A 25,015-nucleotide genomic window follows, 5' to 3' on the forward strand; every position below is an offset into this window, starting at 1 on the left:
GGGGGCACGGACTGGCACAACACGGGGGCACGGACTGGCACCGCAGGGGGCACGGACCGGTACAGCATGGGAACACGGACCGGTACAGCATGGGGGCACGCAGGGGGCACGGACAGGCACAGCAAGGGGCATGACCGGATACTGCATGGGGCACAGACCGGTACAGCATGGGAGCACAGACAGGCACAGCATGGGGGCATGGCCGGATACTGCACGGGGCACGGACTGACACAGCATTCGGCCACGCACTGGCACAACACGGGACAAGCACAGCATGGGGGCACAGACTTGCACAGCATGGGGCATGGCCAGGTACGGCACGGAGGCACGGACTGGCAGAGCATGGGGCATAGAAAGACAGTGCACAGGGGCGTAGGCAGGCGCTGGATGGATTCATTATCAGGCAGTGCACAGTGGCATGTAAAGGCAGGGTACAGGGGGATAGACAGGCACTGCATTGGCATGGAAAGGCAGTGCACAGGGCCGTGAGGAGGCACTGCAATGATACATTGTCAGGCAGAGCACAATAGCATGCGAAGGTAGTGCACAGGGGTGTGGGCAGGCAATGCATTGATACATTGTAAAGCTGTACACAATGGCATGTAAGGTCAGGGGCTAGACAGGCCCTGCATGTGCACAGCAACGTGGGCAGGCACTGCATTGAATCATCGTCAGTGCACAGGGCGTGAGCAGGCGCTGCATCGATACATTGCACACTAGAGTATTAAAGGGCTGCTGAGACCCAGAGATGCTGTTGTGACCAGGTTATGAAGGCACCTAGAAGGCCAGAGTCAAACAAGCAGACCGTGGGCACCCAAAAAATGCAATTGCAATAGAAAACTTGATCATAAATTGCTCTTACAATAGTGGAAAATCTGCCAGAATGGCGCATTTACCACCGCAGGAAAGGAGCATTGCGAGGCCGTCCGTGCAACATGCAGTGAGAAAATACAAGCTCAGGAGTGTGTGAGTTTTTGCAAACATTTTCCAAACTGTTTGACCATCCTAGAAGTGGGCGAATGGATGAGTGGGCGGATGGATGAGTGGGCGGATGGATGAGTGGGCGGATGGATGAGTGGGCGGATGGATGAGTGGGCGGATGGATAAGTGGGCGGATGGATGAGTAGGTGGAAGGATGAGCGGGTGGATGAATGGATGAGTAGGTGGAAGGATGAGTGGATGGATGAGTAGGTGGAAGGATGAGCGGGCGGATGGGTGGGTGGAAGGATGAGCAGATGGATGAGTGAGAGGATGGATGAGCGGGTGGAAGGATGAGCAGATTGATGAGTGGGCGGATGGATATGTGAGCGGATGGATGAATAGGTGGAAGGATGAGTGGATGGATGAGTAGGTGGGCAGCTGGAGGGAGGGACGAGGGAGCGGATGTATGATGAGGTCGGCGGGCGCCTGCTTTGATAGATGAGTGGGTACCGGAACGGACAAGTGGGCAGCTGGGTGGGTGAATGAAGAGATTGGCAAGCGCATGCGTAGATAGATGAGTGGGTGGATCAGTGGCTGGGTGTTCAGATGGGTTAGATGAGTGGTTGAATTTGCTATTGTAAATGACAATGCCATTTATGTTAAAAAAAAACATAAATAAAAATAATGTCAAGAGCAATGCCAATAGCTCTAACTTTAACAAAGGCAAAACCATTGCATTGTAAATGCTTGTTGAAGATAGCGGTCTGTTCAAGTGCCAATTACATTTTGCTGCAGCCCACCACAGACTATATCATGGGACAATATGTCAGCCCCCTTCAGCCATTGGCTCTCTTCACTGTGAATGATGGCCCATAAGGCCCCTTAGAGCCATGAAAATACAGTCATGAATCCCAAGTTAGAAATATATTTTCAGTGATCGACCCAAAGTAAGTAGAGACTTCACTATTCATACGCGGCTCCACTTGCCCTCATACTCAACAGATGCTAACTTGTCTTTTTTCGATGTACACAGAACATACACACATCTGTTTCAAACTACAAGAGGGAGACATAGTTCTCCTGCACATAACTGTGTATCTAGTACACATCCAATCTGAATACCATGAAACTGGATGTGTCTCAACCACCTGAAAATGGAGATCCACATTTAAGGACCTGTAAATCCCACCACGCTAAAGTTCAGCTGGTTGTTTTCCTCAATTACTACTCCACTCGTGGATGTCATTTAGAGGTCATCAGGGGTCGCTACTGCGACCGATGTCCTGTCCCTTGTGACTCCTGGCACTCCGTGTGCGACCCCTAGCCTCAGCAGTGGCAAATTCAGTGCCAGGAACAGAAGCAGCTCGTCCTTATGGACGTCGGTGGGGGCTTCACTCTACTTGCTTTTTGTCAGTTTTTTATTTTACTAAATGTGGATAATAAAATATTATTTGCTATTAGTTTAATAAAGAATGGAGTACAAATAGCTGAAACTAGATTTTCCCCGGCAACTGAGGTAAGTAAAAAAAATGTTTTAAATATATGTACGTTGGATGCGTGCTTTCCGTTTTGAGTGTGTTTATGTTAAAGAGAGTGTGTGAAATGTGTAGGCAGTGTGTGTATATGTGAGTGTGTGTATGCAGAGTGTGTGCATGTGTGAGTGTGTGTATTTATGTGTGATTGCATGTTTATGTGTAAGCATGTGTATGTGTGAGCGAAAGTGAAGGTCAAGGGGCATATGAAGTCATTTCTGCTACCCCTGGCATTTTGGTGAATTGACGTCCATGACTCTACTGCTGTCTATCAACACTGTAGCCAATGCCTTATGCAGAATTCTACCTTCCAGAAGGAACGGACTACATTGGTGCACTCAGTGGTACTATCTCACATACTACACTGCATTACCAAATGCAGCAGCATTTATGTGGTTCTCCTTCCAACAACCCGGCAGCACTTAACAGAGCTTGAATTTGCCATTTGAAGCAACTTTAGGGTGAAACACTTCACCAAGCATTTCAACACAGAAAAGACATTTCTACATAGATTGTCAATCAAGTAATGCAGAGACCTCAAGGTAATGTGCCTGGTACTCAAGAGGCTAGAGGCGCACTAGTGTAATACAAGTTTAAGGTGGAGTGTGAGCTGAAGTGTATATCTACTCCAAGTGTAAAACTGGAAAACATGTCTTCGGGTTCACCATTGGCTGGCTGCAGCTCAAACCCTCCAACAACAGATGGCAGATGAAGGTGATCTGACTTGTAAGAATTAGGTCTGAGAGAAATTTTAATTGAGCCATTCTAATTAACATAACTTCGGGAATTTAGCCTTATACTTGTTCAGCAAAATTCATGAAATTACACCATTACGCACATTGTGTAATTACGCTGCTGTTTGTGGCAAATTATAATGAGGAGTGCCCAAACATGCTGAAGGTGAGCAGCTGCTGTTCAACGCAGTTTGGTTTTTTTCTCTAACTGTTTTGCCCAAAATGTGTCCTCACATCATCTAATTGATGTAATGACACATTTCGTTATAAAATATATATTTAAATGACAGACTTGAATTTTGCGTAATTTTCCCATCATTATGCATGAATAGGCAAAAGAAAATTATGCCAATTTCACACACCCATATAAGAAATGACTACTTTCATATGATAGATAAGTCACACCTAAGTGTGTATTCTAGCCCACAGGGTTCAGTGCTTACTATATAAAGGTTGGACTTTCTAAATATTAAAGAAATGAATGCCCCAGAATTGAATAATTAGGTATACAATTATGTTTTTTTCTGTGTAGGCAAAGTGGCTTTTTTGTTTGGAAGGTCTGGTCATATTTAAAAGTTTATTTTCACTATATCGATTAGGAAATATGAAAACCCCTTAATTACTTACAAAAGATCTAGCTCAATTGTGAACTTTAGATCCTTGATAACTATACTGGAAAGGTAAATGTTTAAAATTATATTTTGCACTGCTAAAAAGAACATTAATTAATTCTGTTCTACTGCACTTTCCTTCTGGCAATACCTAAGCCTTGATCTTGTGTGAAAAGCTGACCTGCTAGTGAAACAATAGGACTGCTTCTGAGGAGGAAAAACTACTCATTACTTCTCTGGGAATGTGACATCTGTGAGACAAGATGACCAGATAGTCAAACAAGCACATACACTGATGCGTGGCTTCTAACATGGTTAAAGCAAGTGTAGAAGAGGCCTTTTTAATGGAGCCCTCATAACTATCATCTCTGCTCTCACTATGTGTAAAGTGTGTTCCTAGATCAGTCAGAGAGGGCGGTTCCTAACATTCTTAGGACTGTGTCTGGGTGCAAATTGAGAGCTCTGAGCATTGGACTCCTGCTGAACAGGGGATCATTTGGAGGCAAGGAGAAAATGAACTGCTGCAAAGGTGAGAATTATCCAGGGACGTTGTCAGGGATTATCACACATTGCTGCTTAATGCACAGGATAAAAATGGTACCACACCATACACTCAACAGAACACATAAGAATTTGGTAAAGAGTCAGAAGAAGAAGAATCCTGACTGGACCTGCTAGTGAAGAACCACGAAGCACATCATGCTCTCAGTGTGGGACTGGAATCTCTCTTTAAGGGTCAGTTGGCTGGCCTTCGATACTGCTTCAAGGACCCTGAAAGCTGACAAAGAGCTCCATCCTGTGTGGGAGAAGCGGCTGCTCGGTTGGGAGTGGACTGCACTCACACTTGCACTTCCTGCTGTGGGAGCCATGGCTGGGCGGAGAGTTGAAACCTTGGTGCCTTCCCATGAACAGCAAAGTAATTGGAGGTTCACCAGGTAAAGAAGCCCCTGGCGTATTGTATCAAAACCTTTATTTTGCCATCGTCTTTTCTTTATATACACTGTCCAGCCAATGTGTTTAGTTCTATAAACATTAGGAACTTCATCAGGGCTTTATCTCTTTTGGCAGTAGGTAGAGTCCCAAGGATGTCCAATATCGTCGTTCCAGCTAGGTATGCTGGCAACTAGGGATTTCCCCGGGGCATAACTGTGCCCCCCATTTGATACCCTGCTAAGTTTCAGCCTCTCCAGAACCATGTAGTCCTGACTTCCCATGATGTCCGGGAGATGTCAGTGAGACGTATACAGCAAATTAAAAAATATATGTCTTTGTCCTTTGGAGGGTTGGGACAAGGCAGCAAAGCCCCATTAAAAAGGCATGGCCTCTCTGTCTACGGATGTGAGTGTATCCCACTTGGAGGTTTTATAATCGAAGTGTGAGTCTATGGTGGAACTGCTGAAAATAATGATCTTAGCTGGTGGAGGCCTTGTCAGCTACAGCCGCTTATCTTGACCCACGGAAGAACCAAAACAAATATTGTGTGAAATGTTCCTGTATGAGCCAAGAGGTCCACTTGGTAATGAAGGAGTAGGTATTCGGTTCTAGGAGAGCTCTGTTCTGCCAAGAGAGCCATACCAGCTTAACAGATCTCAGCATCACTCTGATAATGTAACTACAAGATATCAAGTCTTAGGTACATCACTTCTGTAAATTAATTCTGCTATGACAGAAGGCATGAGACAATGTATGGGCTAGTTCTGAGCTGCCAATGAACCAATAGTCTCAGCGTTATAGGAACCCATGCCAATTGAAATGATCATCAGACCAAGACCTGAAAGAAAAAGAAGAGAAGACTTTTGTTCTTTACTGACAAAAAGCCTCTCTTCTCTGCCTTCCTACACGCGAGACAAAAACTCAGATTTGCCACAACCTCTCTTCTGCATTGGTTGTCTAAGAAAACTTCCCAAAGAGATCGCCAGAGCTACTGAGTTTTCGGTCTGCCACAGACAGCTCTAGCTTGATTGGGAAATATAGCTCCTGAGGTCTGGTTTGCTGAAAGCTGTGGCATCCAATTGGAAGATTTGGTGAACAGTTTCTAGTTGTTGGGTCCACACTACTATCTGTTCCAAACTGGAATGTGTTTAGTGGAACCAGTTCTGAATCCAAAACAAGAGGCAATTTGAAAATGTACTTTTGCATTAAATTTCCCATTGCCCGTGAATTTGAACTTTTTATATGAGTTTGTGGGGAGTTTCTGCAGGTTAAGAAGCATTGTTGCTCATTTTGGAAGATCAAATGTACTCTGGAGCAGACTTGAAAGTTGACCAAGATATGCTGATACAAAAAATGCTCTGTTCTACTTTCAGTATTATCTCTCTAAAACTTCACTGACAAACACTTTAATTGGGAATCAGGTACCCCATTGTAGTAGAACACTTCAAGAAGCCCCACCCCCAGGGGAGGTGGTGATGGATAATAACCCCAGCACACAACAAAAAAACTCAACAAATGATTTTCCAATAAGACTTTTTTTGTCTTTTTAAAAAACGGGACTTTTATTACAATCACACTAACAAATACTGTGCATTAAACTGCAAATATGCACAATCAGGTAGATAGAAATACCTTTGACACCAGCCTATCATGATACACCCCTAGTGGGTACTGAACCCTAAACCCACACTGCCCTTATCTATACCAGATGCAATATCACAATATGAGAGGATGACATATTCAGTAAACCAGAGTTACTGACTCTGTCAAGGTGTCACCCCATCAGTAAAAGCAGCAACTTGGTATATTTCCCCATTACAATACATTGAAATCAATGGGGGCAGTACCACTATGCAATACATGATATAACACACCATTAAAGATAACAAAGGGGTAGTGCCAACATTCAATAACATTAATTTTACGGTGAAATCTTATATTGTCAGCTATTATCACTGGCAAGAAAACATTACATGTAATACCATGTGTACTGTGTCATGCAGTTACTGGGGCTTTAGGACCAATCAACAGGTATCCCTAAACTCCACTATCTATAACCAAAAAGCTTTTGCTTTGGGAGCACTCAAAGCAATCGAGAGCCTTTACTGGGGTCAGGCATTCAATCCCCTGGGAGATTTAGAGTGAGTTAAGGAAACATCTTCTCGGAGGTTTCTGCACCCCCTCACCAACACTAAAACAAAGTTGGTAGTGCCCATGCCTACTTTTGGGGCACCATGAGGCAAATGTGCAAATCTGAAGCCCTTGCAAGGTGTTGTGCAGTGCTCAATTTCACTCCGAGCATCAATATTTGATTAACATCCTTGTGCAGCACTCCAACTGCTTTTTAATTTTGTTATTTTTTCACGTGAATTTGCGCCTTTTTTCCTCCACTTTTTTATATGGGGCCATTGGCAGCACGAAGAGCCCACTTAAGCGCCGCCTTGCCAACTCCCAGCCAGGTTGACATTATATAATGCAGGAGAGGGCACAGATGTGCTTGTTTTCCTGCTCATGACCTTGCAGACAGATTGCAGCTGTGTTGCATCCCTGGTGCTTCCCCCAGTTACTGGTATGGGGAGTGGGAGGAAGCGTGGATGAAAGCTTTGAGACTGGCGGATCTCAGTTTTTAATTCTCCTGTCCCATGGGAGATGGGGTTAAGTGGGACAGTTCTTTCTTGCACTGAGACCCGCGGTATCGGGTCCCTGGATCCAAGGATGTTTTGGGGATGGGCTCCCATGCAATGTTTACTTAAGTCCTAGCCTCAAGGAACATTTTTTGCAGGCCTCCTGGACTTTTAATGGGCACTTTTATGGAAAGCTGAGCCAAACCTGTCATCTGCCTGTACTATTGAAATTCTCTCCTGCTTTGGGGGATTCTTCCGCTGCTTTCCATAGCCCCTCCACAACCAGCAAGCAGACCACCCACCTGCTACACTTCCCAGCTCTCAGGACATGGGCCATTTTGCAAGGCACTTGTGTATCAGCAACAGAGTCAAGAACCAGTCAACAGAAGTGCCAGAGAAACCATACAGGGTCTCTTAGCTGGCCCATTCCCTCAAGCCTTCTGCAGGGGTATACAAGGGCCCATGCCCCTGGTCCTGATGAGACCCATCCTAGTCCTCATGGTCAGCTAGAGTTAAAATCCTTCAGTCTATCCTTACGGAGGCAATATGTGGCTTCTCTTTCTAGCTGGGCATTCTTTCGCTGTCATTGCTTCCAGTGTTTTCTCATTAGTCTTTCTCTTGTTAAGGGTTTTTTAAGTGGGGGTGCATAGTTCTAGAAGCCAGCCACTCCTGGCCAATCCTAGGGTACCACATCATTCCTCCACCCCTACCCCAAACATCCTGCACAACATTCTCAGAAATCTCCATAAAGTGACTTCAAGTAGTTTATTGAAATGCTTTCCCTGGGAGTCTCTGCTCTGCCTCCCCTTACACAGCGGTCTGATTCTTTGCCACTAAAACTACAAAGGCGAGCTCCTCCTGTGTTTGCCTCCAGAGCTCTGGCCTTTCTCCTTTGCTTCAATGGGGTTGGGGTTATCCAGCCCAAGTGCAATGTGAGTAATTAATTAGCAAATGCAGATTTTCTCCACACCCGTTCCTTTACCAGGGGCTGTTATTGGCGCTATTGCGTGGAGAGGTCTTTGATCCCCCTGTTGGCCAGCAGAGGAACTAACTTGGCCCAGTAGGGAGACAAAAGACATGGACCCTGAATATGAGCTGAGCAATGGAAATATGAAAGTGCCATAAGGAGTGTAGATATGACAAAAGGGACTGTGGATTGAAACTCAAGATGCTATTTTTCCAAAAATTGATACCTCACTGGACTCTGTAGAACTAATTACTGCAAAACTGTACAATGGTGCAGATGTTGCCTGTGATGTTTAATTTAGTTAGGCACCACAGACCTTCAGTATGAATGCCCACTCACATTGTTAGGCCTACCTCTGGTCAGTACCAGTTCTTGAGGGTAAGACAGTCTTACCAATGCAACCTACACATGTGCTCATGTGTGCACATTTAACCAGGCTGGAGCCTTTTACCGTAGTAGCTGAGCAGCAGCCTCATCTTCAATGAGGATTCATCTCAAAAGGTGGACACTGGCAGTTAGCAATCTCAGTCCATTTACCATGAGTTTACCATGAGTGAGACTCAAGGATTAAGGCACACCTACAGTAAAAGTCTGAAAAATGGGTAGTCACAACCAAAAAAGAAATGGGCGGCACCCGTTCGTTGACTTGTGCACCCACAACAGCTTTACAAGATGAGTGCAAATTTCAGACCGGCCTGCTTGTTTTGCACTGCAGACATTTTACCTGGTAATACCAGGAACAATTTTGAAGCTAAGAATGAAGGAAAGATGCAATGCTAGCACGTTCTTCCACATTGAGATCAGCAGAATTTGCAATGGGGAGTACATACCTTACCCGTACAGGGGTAAAAATGAATAATGTGGTATCCATATTTCTGTGAGTCGCGTTACTGCACCAAAATGCAGTTCAACGTGAAATGAGGACATTTGTGCTCAGCCAGCTCTATCTATTAAAATCGTTAGTTATCTATACACTCTACAACCTTCAACCCAGATGACCTCTGCTCGCTCAAGAAACTACTCAATACCTCTCTCTAAGGAATTCACGACTGATGCGCCTTCTGCTGCAGTCAGTATTATAAAAATGATAAGTGTATCAGAGGTCATTTGCTTATTATACATTATGGCAAGACAGACAGCTTCTCCATTGCTATGTGCATGGTTTGTAGAGGTTTCCTTATTTCTAAGTTCCAGACATATCATTTGCTGTGAAAAGAGCTTCTTGCTAGAAACACTTCACGAGAGCCGCAGCCTTTTCAGTTGCGTAAATGTCAGACAAGGTGAAATATTTGCATCTAAAATAGGCAGTTTCTAGGTCACAGTTAAAAAAAGGTGTTGACTCTGGAACTGAGAAAAGTTCAATGAGGTATTAGCAGTATTCTTCAAAATCAGGATTTGATTCCAGGTAAATTATCCTGTCTAATTGAATTTACTTTAGGAGTGATTTTGTATTACTGTGTGAGTAAAGTGAGAAGACAGAGAGAGAGTGTCAAGAAAAGATCTATAGAGACATAAATTGAGGCTTGGCGAGCAGAGAAGGAAAGAGAGGTAGAAGGAGAAAAAAAGAGAAGAAAATACAGGAAGTAAGAGCTAGAGAGACAAAGCCAGGAAAGAAAGTAAGAAGAGAGCTGGAAAGACAGTGATAAAGTAAAGAATGAGGGAGGGACAGGGAAGAACAGATAGACAGTTCGAGGCGGAGAGAATGTAGCAAGAGCGAGGTGTGAGAGATGTAGAGAGCAAAAGTTTAAGAGATAATGCTGGAGAAACGAAGTTGATGGGATGCTTACACAAAGAGAGGGGTGGGTAAGGGCTAAGAAAAGAAGAAACATATAAATAGATGAGCGAGAGAAGAATGGAGAGAGATGAACACGGCAGAAGAAGAGATAGAAAAGTAGAGAGAGAAAGAAGGAAAGGAGGAAAGAGAGGAGGGAGAGGGCAGAGAGACAATATCGAGAAGAGGAACAGAGTGAGAATGACAGCTGTCAGGATCATAATGCAGTGTAGAGAAGTTTCAAACTATTTTTTTAAGTGTCATCCTCCGAGGTAGGTACTGAAGATATGAATTAAATATGTCAGTTTTGGAAGACAAACAATGATGGTGTGTGCTTCATGAGCAGAATGTTACCAGAGTTTGGCCACTATGTGGCTGTGAGTTGGTAATAGAGTAGAGGCCAGAGGCAGGGGGTTAAAGCATTCACTATGCACGTTCTCAATGAGGTCTGGTTTGGAGCTTAGCCTGAATGTGGATCTGATGGTTCTAGAGGGCTATTGGAAAAGCTGACAGCTGACGTCAGTTCTCTACTACAAATAAAGGCATTGGCTCCACGATAAGCTTGAATAGCTTTATATTCATTCAACACGGTAACCCACACCCTGAGTCACTTACCGCTAGCACAGTATGTGCTTCCAAACATGCCTTACCCCTCATCCTAGAAAAGCTACCAAGATAGAGGAGATGGGTAATGTGCATGCTGAATGAACTAGGCAGTGCTTACAATCCTTCGGGTCACCCCAAACCTCCCTCTCTGGAGGTTGATTCATTGAGTTCCAGAGAGCAAATACTTTCTTAATTACAAGCCTTTGAGCCAAGCGTGGCCAGGCTGTGCTGTACTCAAGGGTGATGCCATCCAAAACTGGCAAATTTTATCACATTAGAAATGACATTGAAAAGACTCCGTCCTCCCAGCATCTTGGTAACAGAAGGAAACTGATCAAAATTCAGCTCCAATAATTGGACACCCATTCTAAGATATATGTAGTCTGCATTTTTTGTGTTCTTGTGTTCCTTTTCATGCCCCTGCTCACAAACTCTTGCCCAACATGTTCATATTTAGACACACAATCCTGCAGTCACGTGCAAGCAAATGAAAGCAGTTCTTTTCTGAGCACAAATACTGCCAAGTCTGCCTCTTTGTACCTGCTCCAAGATGGTGTTGATCCGCTCCACTTCGCAGTCGATGACGTATCTCTTCTCCTGACGCCGGTCCATTTCCTCTATGATGCGCCTGAATTCTTGAACATCCTTTATGTTCCCCACCGATCTGGCAGTGACTTGCCAGTTGTTTTGTACCGCTGCCTCCATGATTGCTTGAAGAATCGAAAATCCTGAGGAAGCAAAGAATGGGCAATCAGGCACCGCATTGTTTGGGCAAAAATAAGAATACAATGTCATTCGCCATCTGCAGTAGGCGCGTGCATGCAGCTTTGGGGTCACATTCATATCAGATATGAGGACAGTATATTAACATATCCATAGCGTAGTTCTTCTAGCTACAAGATTGCAAGTCGATGAACGAGTGAACTGGGCAAAGAAGTAGTTTGTTCAAGGTGATTGATTACTACTGGTGTAGACGAGATGCAATAAAATGCGTATGTAAAATAAATAAAGTAAATACATCAAAGTGCTAATGAAGTGGAAAGGAAGATTAGGTCCATATCTTGAGACAAAGTCTAAGTTTAAGGCTGAGATTGGCTGGAATCACCCCACCTAGGCATTGCTGTATTGCTAACATTGCCCCACTCTCCTCACCCCCCTCCCGATGACTGTTTATACACTGCTCCCTGATTAATTATGGAGTACACATTTGTGCCTGTGCCACAACAGACACTTACAAAGAGGGTCCTGGCAATTCTACATTCAATCCTTACTGAGACGGAAAAAGGACTTTTACACAACCCATGCTGACCCACCATCCTTGGACAGCTTTCTGCCATAGGCTTACATGTTTACACAGTTTGGATGGATACATGTTGTCCCTCTGGTCTTTTGGTATTCCTAGTTTGTTCTTTTACTTTCGTTTTTAATTGTTCATGTTCCTGTTCTGCTGCCCACACCCACACCTCATACGCACCACAGAGTGGATGGCCTGTTGCCTCCCTCACAGTGTTAAGTGAATTGCACTCACTTTCTAGAGATATGACCATCACCAATATCCGCACCTGAATTGTGAGGGGAATACAGCATTTATTCCTACCAACGCCACTGCTCCCCACTCTCAGCATTGATACAAGAATCTCATCTGACGCAACCGGAGGCACAGAGATTGCAGAGACGCTGCTGCGGAAGGTGTACTCCATGAATTACTGAACTTGCGCATGAGGCGATATGGTATGGGTCAAGGCAGGTGTCCTTTTCATAGCTACCACAACTACAATCGACCCTAAGGGTCACTACTCTTCATTGAGTGCCACCTGGAAGGCCACTACATGGTAACAGGCTCCATTTACGCCCCTAACTCTGACCAAATGGGATCTACTTGTTCTACTCACACCCACACAACCTTCATTTCCGAGTTGATGGACTAGTTGGCAGTCTGGACATTATCCCCCTTATAACCCACGTAAATTATCTGGGTCTTACCCACTCATGATGTACACTCGACAATAACACAAGCAGAGGCTGACAAATCGGGCCCATTACTGGCATGGCTCATCCGCCAAGAACCATGTCAGCCCATAATTCCACTCTGGGCGGCATCTGGATCCCTCTTACATATATAGAGGAAGATCCATCCTGAACTGACGCTCCATTACACCTCACTGAATTGTTTTGGCAACACCTGTAGCCACGGATGAGATTGACTCCTTCTTGGCAAATATGTCCCTGGCTCTGGTGTTCTGTGAACAGAGAGCTACATTGGATGGTGACATTACAGCATTTAAGAGGCCCTTTGGGTACTCGCCACAGGCAAAACACCAGGCCCAAATGATCTACCAACCAAATTCTATGAGGCCCATGCTCCACTTTAAGTCCTGCACCTAAAGGTATTGTACAATAAGACACTACTAGGTGCCTACCTGCCGGCCGCACTTCACAAGGAGCTCCCCATCTCTCTCCCCAAACCTGACAGAGACCGTACCTCTCTAGGGTACCTGCCTCTGGCACTCCTCAATACAGATTATAACATTCGGGCCAAAATCCTAGCCAATGGCTTAGCCCCTTTGGTCCCGACATTAGTACGCCCAGGTCAGAATGGGTTTGTCCCTGCCCACAGAACCTTCCTTACCCTGCGTAGTTTTCCCAGGCTTCTGGAACATGCACCCCACACTTAACCACGAGCGGGCTGCTTCATGCTGGACTCATAAAAGGCATCCGACTCTTTGGAGTGGGACTTTAGTTTCACACACTGGCCTGGGGAACCTCTTCATCCAGTAGGTCAAGATGCTCTACACTCTCCTGTTAACTAGCACAAACTCGGATGCTCTTATCTCCGACTCCGTCCCGATCCACAGGGGTGCCCGACAGGGATGCTTGCTGTCCCCTCATTAGACACGGAACCCCTCGCAATGGCCCTTTGAGAGCACAGACAGAAGTGGGGGATCCTGCTGGGCGGGGGCCTGCACACAGCGTCATTGTACGCAGATGATGTGCTCCTGCACCTCCGGGACATGCATGCAATTCCTGCCTTTACTACGTTTGCAGCGCTCGGGCTTAGAGTAGGCGTGGGCGGAAAATCCGTTCCGCTCGCGGATTTTGCGGATTTTCGGGAAATCCGCAATCCGCGAGATTTGCGAATTTCCCGCAAAATCCGCAAATCCGCGAGCAGCGGATTTTGCTCGCACTGCTCGCACTGTTCGCGTGAGTTCGCGCCCCGCGAATAAGTGCAAAATTGCAGAAATACGATTTTAGCAAAACTGAAAGTAACTACTTACCAGGTTCAAAAGTTCAGGCTCATCATTAGTAGCCATTTCCTGGAGTGCTTCCTGAGGGGCCCCTCCAGAGTTCAGTTGCCAGTTGAAACTAGTATGTGACCCTGCTCTGAACCTCAGAATAGTTACACATATGCCACAAAGGTCCTGAATTACAGCTAAGGGAGACAAGCAGGAGGCAGGCTGGAAGTTAAAATCCATTAATCAGCCCCTAATTCATTATTGTCAGTTGGGGCAGGGCAGGTGTTGTAACTAATTTTGCAACAATGAAAGCACTTAGCAAGTGCAAAAGATCACTAATCAGGGCGCACTAAGGAAGCAGGTGCCAGCTAAAAAAATATTCTGTGACACATGAATCAGCCCCAAATTAATTCAGGTCACTTGAGGCAGGGAAGGTGTGCTTTGCTTTGCCGAAAATAATGTACACTGGACAACCAGAGGGTGTGGTGATGAAACAGAGGGTGGCATGGGTGGGCCAGAGGGTGGCATGAGTAGTCAGAGAGTGGCAGTGGTGACAGAGAGTGGCAGTGATGAAGAAGAGTGTCCCAAACAGGCTGGACACGTAGAAACAACAAGTTCGCGAAACTTGCGACCCGACAGGTAAGTTCGCAATTTGCGAAAGTGTACAAAACCCTCGCGAACTGGCAGAAACACGGGCGAACACAAAAAAAAAAAAATCCGCAAATTCGCGGGAATTCGCGGATTTTGCGGATTGCGAATCCGCAAATCCGCAAAATTCGCGAACGCGAGATCCGCAAAATTCGCTCATGCTTAGCTTAGAGGTCAACTGGTCCAAGCCCTGCCTCTTCCCCTTCAACGAGACAACCCCTGACCCTACTTGATGTGATAGCCTGAGACATTTTGTGGCCAGAGCATGTCACTTGTGAGGTTTCACTTCATTTTTGGCATAACTTCGACCACGCGTTTTTAATTATTATCATCCATTTGTATTTTACTGATGCTGGTTCTCGACACGCACGTCATGGTTTTGAGTCTTTTTTAAATGTTATCCCCAGTTTTTGATTTGGGGCACATGTCATATATTAACCAATTGGCATAATATAAGAACATTCTACACATCCATTTTGTTAATAGAACCTTTACCAACGGATTGATGAGTTGTGGTCTTTGCATGTTTGCATGTAAGGTAGCAGTTTATTTTATTTCATTTTTTTAACGTTGACTGTCTGTTTTTTGCGGTAGATTTTGTCTTGCACCACGGGTTCACAGATGCACGTTTTGAGTATCTTTGTGTAGTGGGGTTAGTGGCACATAGCACGCTTATTTAGTATAATGGCAACACATGATGGCATATTTGTAGTTTCGTGATAAAATTGGTTCATTTTAGTAGGCACATTATTCAATAGATGCATTTAGTGTAAGGCTTTTTTCCAAATATTAGAGTGTTCTAAGGTAAGCAGGTAGCAATAACATGAGTTTTAATGGTAAGGTGCATGAGATATTGGCTACTGCTGGTTTTGATGCAAACTTTTTATAGCTTAGTTTTCTCTGAAGAAGGGCAGGTACCCCAAATGCATTTGTTTAAACCATCATCGTTCATTTGTGAATCACCAGTTGCTGGGGAGAAAAGCCTGGATTGGCATCTCTTTGAACTTGATGATTAAAAATGGAGTGTGCAAAGTCATGGATTGAACAAGGAAGAAATGTTAACCCCTTGCGTGCTCCTGTCAGCCGTTGACCTCCCTAAAGCTGCCGTCGGCCAACGGCCGATGGAGCCCCGCCCACCCTTTAGAACGCCCACACCGCGGGGAAAAACCGCTGCGGTTAAGGCGTTATAGCTGCACGAAGACTGTTGATTGCATTTATTCATGTTTGTTGTAAAGCAGTGCATCCTTTGTTTGGGTGACCTGATGAGGCTCCAACAACTTACACCTTGAGACTTTTCGTCATGGCATTCAAATCAACTGCACGCCTGATGACCAGTTTCACGCAATCTCATCCAAGCGGTCTCCTTGCTGCGAGTGCAGATGTGATTCTGGAGCTCCTTGCAACTCTCTGTGGTGGGTTGAATAGCGCTTATCAAAATGGTGATGCTGCCCTGCCTGTTATACTATTTCACTAGCCTCCCCTCATGTGCTCCAAAATCCTTTATTTTGATCGGCTTTAAAAGTTTTGAGGAACATCCCACTGCACAAGGACTGTGCCTGGAGAACAGCCTGAGAGGACGGATAACAGAGGAACCACTCCAAACTGGTTCTAAAAGTGCAGAGAGAGAATCCACATGCCGCCTGCTTTGACTGTATAAAAGTGAAACCAATAACCTATGTGTTGTTCCTGTTAAAACTTCTGTTCAACTATCGAAGGGAGTGCTCTGCAGAGCACAAAGAGGACTGTTGTGCAATTAGAGCTGGTGTCTTCCTGACAGCCACCTTCTCAGAGGTGATGGGACATCACTCGAAGACTTGCCTTGCTGGAAAAAGCTGAATTTCTGACCGGAAGCACCTTTAAGCCTGCCTGCTGCTGAGAGAGGCAAAGAGCCTGCTAACCCTAGAGAGGTATTACGGATCTTAGGTGCCAGGGCAGCTTCACCCCCAGTGTTGTGCTAAAAGAAAACTCAGGAGAGCAATCTGCATGCCCTGAGTCTATGGGGCTGCAGATTGTCTGTGTGCACCATTGCTGCAGGAATTGCAGTTAGCAGTTGATGCTGTTGAGCAGAAGAGGTTTGTGCCCAAGGCAGAGTGTGTCAACATCCAGACTTTGTTCTGAAGTGGACTGAGGCACTGCATTTACAGACTGCACCCATGGAGTGATTATTGCCACTGCACCTATGGCCCTCCAGCTGTGAATGCTCATTTACTGCTGTGACCGCTGACCTTTGCTGGCTCGTTAACTGCAACTCATCAGTCTGAGACTCTTTAGAGGGCCCTTCGCTTGGCAAAGTCGAATCCTGCCTGCAAGGCCGTCAAACGCTGGCTCCCACTGTCATCTTGCTGTGATTAACCCTGGATTGTGGGTTGAGCCTCGCCTCTCCCAAAAGAAGGAGAAAAGCGAGATGCGTGCTGCAGACCCCTTCCACTGCCACAATGGGACTCTGAGGCCTAAAGTGTGGCGAGGCTGTACAAATCTGAGATTTGCTAAAGGCTATGACCCGAATTTAAGGCTAATCTGCACCTAAGCCTTGATACTCAGTCCCAGGGGAAGACCTCCATAGACTTCCAAAGAGGGGAGGAAACCAGAGAGATGGTCGAGGTGGGGCGGAATACAAGGTGCAGCAACCCAAACACCAGTACGGGAATTGTGCTCTTTTATGTGCTGCGGAGTGTTACATTTTAAGTGTGAAGATAAAAAAAAATGTCTTTCATCAAAGTAAAGCACAGGTTTAGATTTCGGTGATTGTTGAGTGCTGAGTTTGTGCACCCCAACGGTACTTTCCTGAGAGGTCTGGCACTACTTGCCCTCACTACCACTGGGTGGCAAGTGCTGATGGGGTTGTACTTGACCCACTTTGCAGAGACATAATTGGATGGGCCTTGGGACATCACAAGAAAACAGCCAAAGATGCGCCCTGCATCAGCCCGACATTATCTCAGTCACCTCCACGAGATACAAGATCACCCAGAAGGACCACCAGCTCAAGTGCAGAGGTGGAGTCCCCATTATCTTCAAGGACACCATCAGCTGTACCACCACCCTGGGAACATCCACCAGCAGCAAGGAACAATTCATGTTCAAACTCCACCTAACAGCTGGATTCATCCTCAGCGGAACCGTGGTCCTTAGGCCACTAGGACCCAGGACCAACTTCATTGCGACACTGATCCTCACTAGACTCCAGTGCCTCATCCTCCTTCCAGACGTGAATGTCTACTTGGAAGACCTCATGACTAAAACTAAACAGCTCTCCTAGAAAACCTTGGAAACCTTGGTCTCTCCCATCACCTTTAAACCCTCATTCAGGCTTTAGACCCAATCACAGCATAGAAGCAGCCCCCATCACTGCCACAGACAACTTTGCATGATCCTGGCCATAGGAGACATTGTGACCCTCATCCTGCTGGACCTCTCTGCAGCATTTGACCCATCCCATCCTCATCTGTCGCCTACAAGAGACTACAATCCAAGAAGCTGCTCTTTCCTGACAAGCAGGACTCAAGCAGTCAGCCTGGCTGCCTGACTAAACATAGCAGCAAATGGGATCTACAGCGTCAGCCTTCAAACACCATCCTCCTATGAACCCACCCACACAGGAAATGCCTGATGGAATAAATGGGCAATCGAGCCCTGACATAAATTAGTTTTCATGGTGGCAAAGGAAGCAGGCGCCTCCAAACCTGATTAATGTGTAACTCCATAGGGAAATATGTTTCCCCATGTTGAAAAAAGAAAATAGGCAATTTCACTTAGGCACTTGCTATATTCAATGCAGAGGTCCACTGTGCATAGATACCATATTGTGCAAATACCAGCTCCCGGAACACTTTTCCAGCAGCACCTCTGGAAAGATGTAGCTGGTGGAGCTCGACCTACTATTGGGAAAGCCTGTGAATTCCAGAAAGGTTCAAAGATACATTGAAACAACAGAAGAAATGGAGCAAAGTTCTTTTGCACTTTTTTAGTTGTGAATCTGGCCCATGAGCCGCTGATATCCTTACAAACTATACTGCTATCAGAGATCAATGAGGAGCATTGTTCAATTGGAAAATTCCAAAGGACGGTCTCTGTCTTTATATTATTCCTGAGACATCACTTTTGCTTGAATCATAAAAAGTGGTATTAGCAAATCAAAATTCAACATTGTACATCATAAAACTACAGTCCTTGTTCAAACTGAAATCTTACATTGCTGATAAGTTGATGTGACACTACTTAGCATTGTAGCTGCATCAAGAAGGTCCCAGGACAAAAAGGGTTAATTTAGCAGGAAGGCAATCACTTGATAAAAATGAACTGATCTCCAACAGGCAGGAGTGATCTAAGGCTAGAACTGAAAGGTAGACTTAGAGGGAGTTGGAACACGACCAAAAGAGAAATGAAGATTTGAGAGGGGTAGAGAGAAAAGGGGACATGGTATTGTCAGTTGCAAAGTAACCTCGAAAGCACTAACGTTTAATCCATTGCTTACCATGCGCGTTATAAATGTGTTAGGCTTGCACCAAATTCAACATGGTCCAGATAATTGATGATTTTAATTCTTTTAAATTGTTTCTTATTTCATATTACAAATACTGGTATTCCATATTTCTTCTTTCTTTTCTGCTATAAAGTACTTATAGGTGGCGCAGTGTACCTGTTTCCGGTAATACAATGAGTTAACCAGTTTTTTCACACCTGTTCAAAAGCTATGGCCTGATTTAGAGACTGGCAGATGGGTTACTTCACCGCAAATGTGATGGATATCTGTCCAGTGTAATAAGGCGGATTGGACATACGTCACCTTTGTGAAAATAACCCATTCACCCAACCCTAAATCAGATCATATATGTGCATAGTTGTGTATGGATTGCGTATACTATGCACACTGCAAATGCACTTATGTGCCTTAAATGCAAATCATGCACCCCTTCCACATGCATATATTATGAATTTTGTAACCATGGGTTAGCTTTTACCAAGTAAATACAACGTGAAACAGTCTGCTTAATAACACAGAAAAATATATGCATACACCTTTTTGTTCTATTCATAAAATAAAATAATTAAATTAACACAGAAAAATATATGCATACACCTTTTTGTTCTATTCATAAAATAAAATAATTAAAAAAACAGTATAAATAATAATTCACAATTGTGATTTTTTTCTTTTTTTCCCATAATATGGAGCCCTGAACGTTTCACCTAAAAACCTTTGACATTAGTTGTGTTAGGCAAGTAAGTTAAATGGAAGCAAAACAAAACAACAACACTCAGAAACACTTAGGCTGTCATGACTAAAGTCTAGGACTGGAAACCGTGTATGTAATGATCTTGAAGGAGGAGGTCAAACAACACACATCTGACTCATAGTTTCCTTTAAATCTTGTTAGGCTCGTAACCTCATTTTTTTCAACAAAAAAGTACATTTAATTTTTGCAAAGCCCAAGTTCTTTCCCCCTGACTTCAGGTGTCTTCCAAGGATCAGAGCTTGACTGGGAGGAAATAGCAATGCAATGTTCAGCAGTTCTATGCAGGACACTAATTGCCTGGGCAGACATAGAAACAGATCTACAGGGTTTAAGATATCTGAGAGGCAGATGCCTTGGGCAGTAATGATGCACTTTTAATAGACCTACAGCATGTTAAAAGTTACAAATGCGTTCACTGCCTAATGATACAAGTAGAGAAAGATGGACGCTCACAGCTATCCTGGACAAACAGCTCCCAGCAAATTCATGCTCCTTGTACCAATGTTCCACACATTATATCTTTACCCTTGAATAAGTAAATCCGATGACCTATTTTTGTAAATTACCCTATGCTAAAATAGCTATTGTTTTGTATCTATATCCCACACCACAAACTGAATGCTCTTTAGAGGCACACATAACAGTTGCTATCATATGTAACTCAAAGGCAGTCTTTTTCATCAACCACAGAATAATGAAAATCTCCATTAACCATCCTTGCTTGTGAAGTTAGTGATCTGCAGACCTCAGGGCACTTAGCCGAGTAAAGTACGTTAACAGTTAATGAGGAAGTCATGGTACAAATGGATAGACATAAATACCACGATAATCATGTCTGTAACATAAAGGGGGTTGGGAGAAGGTTTTTCCCAAAACTTTATGTAGCCGACTTATTTATAGGGTAGTATGAGCATACATGCAAATTAGACAATTTGTGTAGATTTCTATTTGTAGTAATTTTTGGTTTCGGCAAAACGCCTAACATTTAAGAATTGATACAAATCACAAGATGATATTTTTTTCGAAAAACGTAAATGCATGATTTTGATGCACCCAAATAATATGAAACAAATAATTTATTGTGAAGTTATTAAAATATTATGTGTAGATGATTTACCAACAATAAGCATCAAAATACATTAGAGTATGGAATTGCTGAGTGCATTTAGTTGGAGCCCATTTCCTCCCTTGCCCCAATTCTCCTTGAGAAGAGGAACAGTACCTGATCGTATTACCTATCAATGATTTAACGATTTTGCATAAATGTATTAAATACAATGGGACTGATTCACAAAGTTAACTTACAATTTTGAGCGAGTTCACATGTTGGAGTAAGTTTACTACTTTCGGTATTCACAAACTCAGAGTGTAAATTCAAAAGTATAAGTCCACCTATTAAGTATTGCAATTGGCTTACTCTTGTGTGGGTGAGTAAGAGCCCTCTGTACATCCCTCCCTCACCCTCCCTAAACCCCTCTTACTCTTAACTAATCCCATTCCCTTTTGTAGTAAATCTGCCCCATCTTCAAGGCACTCCCCTGTGCTCCTCCCACTTTTCATACTCAAACCTATGCTTAGGTGTGCGGCGACTCCCCAGTTGGGGCAGGAAACTCTAGACACATAAGTATAAGTAAAGCTGAACTGTAAATCTTCATGCATAGTTTGTGAATTGCGATTTGTATTAACATTTACTACAAAGTGCAGTTTGTGAGTCAGGCCCTATAAGGTCATGTTCAAAATGTGCACAATCATTCAATTGAGTTCTGTTAAAATTGCTAATAATGTCTCCTGCTGCTTGTTATGATAATATTCCCGCAAAATTGAAGCAGATAAATCTTTCATTCAACTAATTAGACACATCATTTTACTAGTGGGTGGAAACAGGTACATGAATAATCAATATGTGTTTAACTAAACGTTGACAGTGTAAAAAGTATTAGAGTAATGAAACAGAATATAGAAATGAAGTGATCTGCAGAAAACTTGAAAATGCAGATGATCTTTGAAATACAATCTTGAAAAAGATCCCTCATTGTCAGCGTGTGTGTCACTTCCAAACCAGTCCAAAGCAACACCTTTGCATAGCTGAATTAGGTTCTCCTTTATGCTGGCATGGTTGTGCTCGGAATTACAATTCCTGGTTCTCTGGCGTAATACCCTTAAAACTTTGAAGTATCATGCAAATTCTGGACATATACCTCAACCCATACAGTGAAAGCAGTAATCAAAAATAACATACTCTGGGGCACATTAGCAAGAACCTCATTCAGCTAACATCTATTGGAATTCTATAACGAAAATTAGCAAGCCCATTATCGCAGTTTTAGCTGCAGTTTCCGGCCACTAAAACTGCGATAATTTTAACGAGGTTCTTGCTAATATACCCCTGTATCTTTAAATGGATACAGAAATAATTAATTCCAACATATTTGACTACAACTAATCACAAACATATTTTTATTTAATAAAAAAACACTGCCAATCTTTAAACTAACAGCAAAATTCATATTTTAATGTGTATACAATTACTGAGTGACTGAAGACCAACTGCAAATATGCCCGACTGATTGACAACATTTCTATAGTGCCTAGAGGTCTCCTAAGAGGAGTATGGGTATGTACTTAAAATATTTCATTGGTTATCTGTATCTTCTATGTGCAATACCTTTAAGGAGATACTCATGTATATTCAAAGGTTAATATTCCAACTCATAAAATGTTTTTTGAATATAAAGAACAATGGTTTCACGCTCTGTAAACAAGAAAGTGGTAATAATTGTAAATTTCAAAACTCTACAGCACCTTTGCAATATTTAACAGTCATTATATGAATGACACATACAGAAAATTGGACAATTTAAATGTAGTTGACTGAAAACAAGTGATCCACTTTTGGTTAAAAATCGAGTTCATGAGTGTTAATGTACAAAAATCTGTTAAATATCTAGGTTATGAATTAACAATCAAATTGGTTAAGCTCAATTCAATGAAAATATAGGGATGAATGTTCACATAACCGGCTTGATTATTACTGTTGGATGTGTGGTTTGTCACCGTGTAAAGAGCAAAATAATCTCACTCATGTCAGGTCTAATGCTTCTTTAATAAAGATACTTTGTGTAATATCATAGCTTTATATAAATGTATCACTATAAGGATGATAAATGTGTTTCATTATTTTTCTATGCCCTCTGTATTAAGATGCCACTGTTTTATAAATACACAAGATCCGTTGCAGCAAAAATAATAAAAAACAACAAAAAAATGCAGACACATGCCAAGTATCACTCATCTCCATCAAGGCTCTTGCAATTAGGTGCCAACAACCCTTACATAAGTAGCAGCATTGTGCTGATTTTCTAATGTAATTATTACATATTTTCCAATCCGTTATTGTTTTGCCATTATCTCTGCCTAAAACATTGAATGATGCTTTTGAATTTTCCTTGCAAGGGTACAGTAAGGTTACCAGTGCCTAGTCTGAATGATTTCAGTTGAAGTATATTTAGTTCTAACTCTATAGACTGAAAAATAATGAATCATAAGGGGGTAAGTTTGAAAAATCTAAGCAGACATTTTTAGTTGGGTGCATCTCACAACATTGACGGCAACATAATCGACCTGCAACAATATTGATTTCGTAATATTACATTCATATACCACTATATCATCAAGGTGATATATATATATATATATATATCAGCACAACATCCCTCCAAACAAGAAGAATCGGAGGCCAGAGGGGATTACAGAGTAAACCAGGCATTTATTGGCAGCAGTTGCACGGGTGGCGAATGCATTTCGGCGTAGGCCTTCTTCAGCGCCTTGCCGTGCGAGGTAAGCCTTCACAAATGAATCCCAGTCCTGCTTCCCTTAATGTTCGGGTCTGGCCACTCCTCCCCAGTCAATTAGGCTCACCTGTTGCTGTCCAGAGATAGTGCACGGACTTCAACTCCCAGAATGCACTGAGTATGTGCATCTGGGTTGGCGGTATGGGGGGAGCTTTAGAATCAAAGATCGTCAGTCCAGATAATGCAGGTAGGGACGGAGGCTACCCACAAGATGCTGCCAACAGTTTCCGGGTCTCCCCTGGGTCCCCTCGTACCGCAGCTGCCTCAGAGTCCAGGTAGGAAATTCAGCAGGGACAGCCATTGAGCATAGCATCCTAGCGGAGGTAAAATACCCCCTACCGCCTGAGACCTTCTGGAGAATGAGGCGGACACCGGATCTCTCGGTCCCCCGAGCAGAAAAGTCGCTGCATAACAACGATGATTGTCAGTTGGATTCCGGGTCTCTTGTTGCTACAGGGCCATCCGCACTGCCCCTCTGACTGGAGCAGAAAATATCAGCACAACATCCCTCCAAACAAGAAGAATCGGAGGCCAGAGGGGATTACAGAGTAAACCAGGCATTTATTGGCAGCAGTTGCACGGGTGGCGAATGCATTTCGGCGTAGGCCTTCTTCAGCGCCTTGCCGTGCGAGGTAAGCCTTCACAAATGAATCCCAGTCCTGCTTCCCTTAATGTTCGGGTCTGGCCACTCCTCCCCAGTCAATTAGGCTCACCTGTTGCTGTCCAGAGATAGTGCACGGACTTCAACTCCCAGAATGCACTGAGTATGTGCATCTGGGTTGGCGGTATGGGGGGAGCTTTAGAATCAAAGATCGTCAGTCCAGATAATGCAGGTAGGGACGGAGGCTACCCACAAGATGCTGCCAACAGTTTCCGGGTCTCCCCTGGGTCCCCTCGTACCGCAGCTGCCTCAGAGATACTTTGTGTAATATCATAGCTTTATATAAATGTATCACTATAAGGATGATAAATGTGTTTCATTATTTTTCTATGCCCTCTGTATTAAGATGCCACTGTTTTATAAATACACAAGATCCGTTGCAGCAAAAATAATAAAAAACAACAAAAAAATGCAGACACATGCCAAGTATCACTCATCTCCATCAAGGCTCTTGCAATTAGGTGCCAACAACCCTTACATAAGTAGCAGCATTGTGCTGATTTTCTAATGTAATTATTACATATTTTCCAATCCGTTATTGTTTTGCCATTATCTCTGCCTAAAACATTGAATGATGCTTTTGAATTTTCCTTGCAAGGGTACAGTAAGGTTACCAGTGCCTAGTCTGAATGATTTCAGTTGAAGTATATTTAGTTCTAACTCTATAGACTGAAAAATAATGAATC

The 25,015-nt window shown here is 43.6% G+C and overlaps 1 protein-coding gene across 1 annotated transcript in view; it reads right to left on the reverse strand.

Annotated features, from left to right (window-relative positions):
• GRIA3 (glutamate ionotropic receptor AMPA type subunit 3) overlaps window positions 1–25,015 on the reverse strand; it is a 1,215,811-nt gene that overhangs the window by 642,311 nt on the left and 548,485 nt on the right. Inside the window, exon 4 of the mRNA XM_086918509.1 lies at window positions 11,240–11,427. Within this exon, the coding sequence (XP_086774635.1) occupies window positions 11,240–11,427 (188 nt within the window). The remainder of the gene's footprint in view (window positions 1–11,239; window positions 11,428–25,015) is intronic.

The sequence above is a fragment of the Lissotriton vulgaris genome, chromosome 4_1 (genome assembly GCF_964263255.1).
Source record: "Lissotriton vulgaris chromosome 4_1, aLisVul1.2, whole genome shotgun sequence".
Classification (NCBI taxonomy): Eukaryota; Metazoa; Chordata; class Amphibia; order Caudata; family Salamandridae; genus Lissotriton; species Lissotriton vulgaris.